At 37.9% G+C, this 4884-nt stretch overlaps 1 protein-coding gene across 1 annotated transcript in view; it reads left to right on the top strand.

Moving 5' to 3' along the window:
- The window catches only part of LOC118338517 (formin-like protein 7), a 15082-nt gene continuing 10198 nt past the window's right edge, over nt 1-4884 (top strand). The window contains exons 1-2 of the mRNA XM_035675828.1: nt 1-396; nt 613-896. Of these exons, the coding sequence (XP_035531721.1) occupies nt 1-396; nt 613-896 (680 nt within the window). The remainder of the gene's footprint in view (nt 397-612; nt 897-4884) is intronic.

The following is a 4884-nucleotide window of genomic DNA, read 5'->3' as shown; positions in this document are numbered from 1 at the left end:
ATGGCGCAGCAAGGAAATCAGGCAGACAAGGTAAAATTCTGCTGTTCGATCTGTCTGGATCTACTGAAGGATCCGGTGACTATTCCCTGTGGACACAGCTACTGCATGAACTGTATTAAAAGCTTCTGGGATGAAGAGGATGAGAAGAAAATCCACAGCTGCCCTCAGTGTCGAAAGAGTGGTCGAAAGGAACTTTATCCCGACGGCCCTGTGCTGGGCCGCCCGAAAGAACACCATGTTGGGCCAGAGTTTTTTAGTGCGGAGGGCAAGTGGGAAGAAGGATTGGACTTCAAGCTGCTCGCTGCTGATCACTGCTATTGCCGGACCCAGGAGATGCCTACCCGTGATGTTCTGCACTTGGGAGCGAAGCGAAAGCTTCAAGCTCTGTCTGTTTCTGTGTGGTTCTTACTGTGGAGCAACACCTCGAACCTCGACTATGAATCTCTACTTTTAAAGAAAACACAAACTTGTCGAACTCTTTTAAACTTCAGGACACCAATTGCTCCCGTCATGGCATTGACGGCTGCATGAAGCATCTTCTGCCGCCACTGATCAGAAGTGTATCTGTAATCGTCTGCTCCCAATGGCATGACATAAATTGCCACGACACAGCATCTCAGGCCTGCCAACACAAGCGATTTTGAGAAGCAGAAGCCGCAGCTCAGGTCAAAGCTCAGGCAAAACATCCAGCAGAGAATCCAAGGTTCAGAGAGAAAGATCTGGGAAGGTGCTTTCAGCCCAAGGACGGTGGAGACCATCAATCACTCTGAGCTGATAAAACAGTGGAGCCACAGTGAGGAAGGTTTTACTGAAGTTGATCCGTGTCATTTGGAGAAAAGGAAGCTCTTGATGCTGAAGCCCCAGCAGATCAGATTCCCAGGGCAGGAAACTTTGAGGTGAGTCGGGTAAAGGACCTTCCAGGAGAAAGCCCTGAACCAGGACGGATCGCTGAGCCTGAAGGAAAGGCGCACGGTATGAGCTGCGAACACTCTCCTCCCGTCCGCCCACAGAGGACTAACACCAGTTTCTTCAACAAATACCCCTACTGTCACAACCTTCTGCAGTTTACAGACTCACCAAGACCAAATATCACTTTGTCATGCAGCTGCTTGAGGATGTTACAGCGGCTGTCGCGAAAAAGCCACGCAAACAGGAATACAAGCCATTTCTTTGTGCATGAGATGGATTGCAAGGACGAACAGAGGGTATGGGACATGATCTTTTACTCTCACACCAGAGCCCACGACCAGAGCTGCGGTTCTTACAATATTCATGTCAAATCACACTGGATCCAAACAACCACCAACACAATTTGCCCTGGTTTTATCAGGAGGGGAACAGAAAGATAATAGTTAATAACAACAATAAACCAATTTCTCCACATCCAGACAGATTTCATGACCAATCTCAGGTCTTGAGCTAAAGATGGGACTTGACTGCGCTCGTTGTTACTTGCGGGAGGTTGGAGCTGAGCCATAAATGCTGGAGCTAGCCAAGCTCGCTTACAAGAGTATTCGCAGATCAGCGGGACTATAATTCATACGTATTTGGATCACAATGAGAATTTCTGTGGAAGTTTTCAAGAGTTACATAAAAAAAAGGAACATGATGTAAGGAATGTGTGTAGATTGCGCCAGAGGGGAGTAGACAGTTTTCCTGGACTGGTACGGAAGATTCTTTATTCCTGTGTACAACACGGCGAATACTTGGCGCATCATCAAAGAAGAGCTCAGCCCAAGGCCACAGGGGTGGTAAAATAACATACCAAAAGAAGGAAGTGGTGTCGCGCTCATGTTGTTAATATGCGCGTGTGTATTCTATTTTCGCGCGAGTGCAGGAAAACCCCAAAAGGAGTTAAATCCCAACATCACTTACAACTTAACCCGATCAAAAAATATACAAAAGGTTTTTTACGTGGTGGTGACTTTAGTCTCAAAGAAAAACATTGTTAACAATGCTGCCTTTTTCATACATTCCACACGAAAGGACCACGAGGAATACAACTCACAGAGGAACCGCTCATAAAATGCCCTGAAAAACAACAGGAAAATATTCCGGGATAAGAGATAACAATTTTTTCTTTTTTAACGGTGTGTCACTTATATAGGAACGCCTTATCTACCTTGTAGAGTATGATATAAGGAATATTCAAAGACCTGTGTAATTGTTTCCACCAGGTGTGTTATGGAATTGGGAGAGCAAAATAGTGTAGGGTTACATATAAGGAAATTTATTCACTATTTTTTGGATGGACCCATGTCGTTTGTGTTTAAAAAGATTATAGCGGTACAGGGATCATATGTTGTGTGAGTAAATATAGGAACAACGCCGAGGAATAGAATACAGAGAGATAAGCATTTTGGGTTTCTTTTAGGTAACCCAGGGTTTTTATAGACTGGTGTGGTTTTTAAGATTTATATTCATTGCAGTTTCCAAAAAATCATCAAAATGTTCTTTTGCAAATCTTTGCTGTCGTTTGGTTTTAAAGATTTTTTAATGAACGTGCTTGATCTTGGCTGGCTTACGTATGGGGCAGTGTCTGATTTTAGTGGGTTTAGAAAGACTACATACGCTTATTATCAGGCACAGTTTTTTTAATACCTATTAATAGTATCTAAAATTCCACCTTTCTTTTCCAACCAGGCTTGCACTTTATAGATAGTTTACTAAAGAATAACAATAACTGAACCCATAGGATGTGGTTATCAAGCACAATAATTTCTTATTATCGTTGTGGTAAATAAAAAAATATCAATTTTGTGGCATCGCTCCAAAATTAAAGAGGTGGGGTGTAATATATCTAGAAGTGGGTAGGATTTGTTGTTTTGATTCCCCTAGTATCTGTGTATTGTTACAGTATATTTTAACATTTGTAATTGGCCTATTTATTATATAAATAATTCAAAGGAAAGGCGGATTTGATTAAAAATTGTGGTTCGAGATTTATATAGAACTGGTTTTTAAATAGTTATATAACTGCCAGTATTGCTAAAAATATAATATTGTGGAAGTATTCAATGCCAAGCCCGGACCAGTGAAGAAAAAATTTGGGGGGGGAAACTAAATTCCCCAAAAACCTCTTTTAATAACTGGGTGTGTCTGATGTTGTGTCTTGGCAAATGTAGAAAAGCTCTTTTAAATGACCAATACCATTTTGGTGACTTTGAATTGGTCAGTTGTTATAAGTGTCGGTTTTGGGCCTCATAAAATTTTGGTCATCCTATTTTAACTATCATATATTTTATAAAGAAATATAGATATATACGTTGTAAAAGGTCCTTGAGGTGGGTAAATATAAAATGTTTACAAATCTTTGAACTTATTAATTAAACTAAATCGTATGGAAGTTAAAATGGAATTTTAGGGGCATATACAAAAATTTTTCTTTATTTTACTCCGAAAACAAAGAGTCTTTAGAAAAAAAACAAAATATGAATGCGTATAACTACAAAATACTTTATAAAGGCAGGTGAGGAAGGAGGCTGAGATTCATATTGATTATTTGTTCAACCTAATCAACAAATATTTTACGAAACATATTGACAACGACAGTCTCAAAATACAATTTATTAAATAATTACTGAAATGTGTCTCAATGTTTTTTTTTAACCTATCCTTTGAGGGAGGTGTGGTCGAAAAAAAGTGTGTATGGGGGATAATACAAACCGACGGGGGGAAAAAAAAGAAAAAAAAACATCTTTTTTTTTTTGAATTAATTTTAATGATGGTCAAGTGGGACAGGAGAGAACGCGCAGTCTAATCTTTTCTGGTTTATGGGGCCAAACCTCTCTCTTCAACATGTTGTGATCAATATATAAGTTTGTACATAGCCATTTCAACTACCAAAAAACAGGCGGATACAAACAAACCACAACTTTATTCTTAACAATTAGTGTTACATTTTTTGTGGGTGAAAAGAAAAATATACATATATGATAACAAAATAACAACAAAGTGTAGGATTTTATGTTAAAAAGGTTAAAGACACACAAATTGCTTAGAGGCTTCTGTTTTTGTAACAATATTTTTTGGGGGGGGGGTTCCAAGGAAAAAAAGTGTTTTAAATTCCCAAGAAAAAAGCCTTTTTTTGAGTATTGTTTAAAAAAAAAGGGGGAAAGTTACTTTAATCACCTAACCAATTTCTAGGGGGAACATTTTTCAATAGGTTTAAGCTTTGATTTTTTTGTTTCCTCCAAATTTTTTCTTTCAATTTTTTAATAAAAAAAAAGATTTTGGGGGTTATTTTTTTTGGGACGGACCCCGAATTATATAGAAAAGACCAAAACGAAATAGACGGGCCTTTAAGTCAGTAAAAAGGAAAAAATAGACATGACCTGACGCAACCCTGTTGTTTCAAACTAAAAATAAAAACTTAATTTCAACATGCTTGTCTGTCAATTTAGAATATTTCAAAATCAAGACGCTAAAAAACATAAAAATACAGAAAATAATTGAATAAAACGTCACTGTGATTGGTGTTGCCCTTAAAATTGCATTTTTCTGTCTCAATGTTTATTATACAATGTTTAGTGTGAACATACTTCTTGCCATTGTATCGGATTATTTGTCTTGAAGTTAATCTTGTTAAATGCAGCATTTTTTAAAAATAACCTGTCTGCCATTAATTGATAAATTTTGTTTTCCCTTATGTAAAAAATAAACAAAATTTATTTTAAGTCTGTGCTTAGATTCACCGCAGGCGCAGGGTATATAAAGATCTTTGGGGTGTGTGACAGCGCTTAATGAAGCCGAACAGAAAAACAAAAATAAACGCTAACACAAATGGAAAAAGATATTTGTGAACTATAAACTGGTGGAATCTCCAGTGTGAATGGATGTGTTAATACCTATTGATTTTGGTTAATTTATTATTTCCTTATCCTA

The sequence above is a fragment of the Morone saxatilis genome, unplaced genomic scaffold (assembly GCF_004916995.1).
Source record: "Morone saxatilis isolate NCDOM2014 unplaced genomic scaffold, NCSU_SB_2.0 Contig4, whole genome shotgun sequence".
Classification (NCBI taxonomy): Eukaryota; Metazoa; Chordata; class Actinopteri; family Moronidae; genus Morone; species Morone saxatilis.
This window is presented reverse-complemented; position numbering and strand designations above follow the sequence as displayed.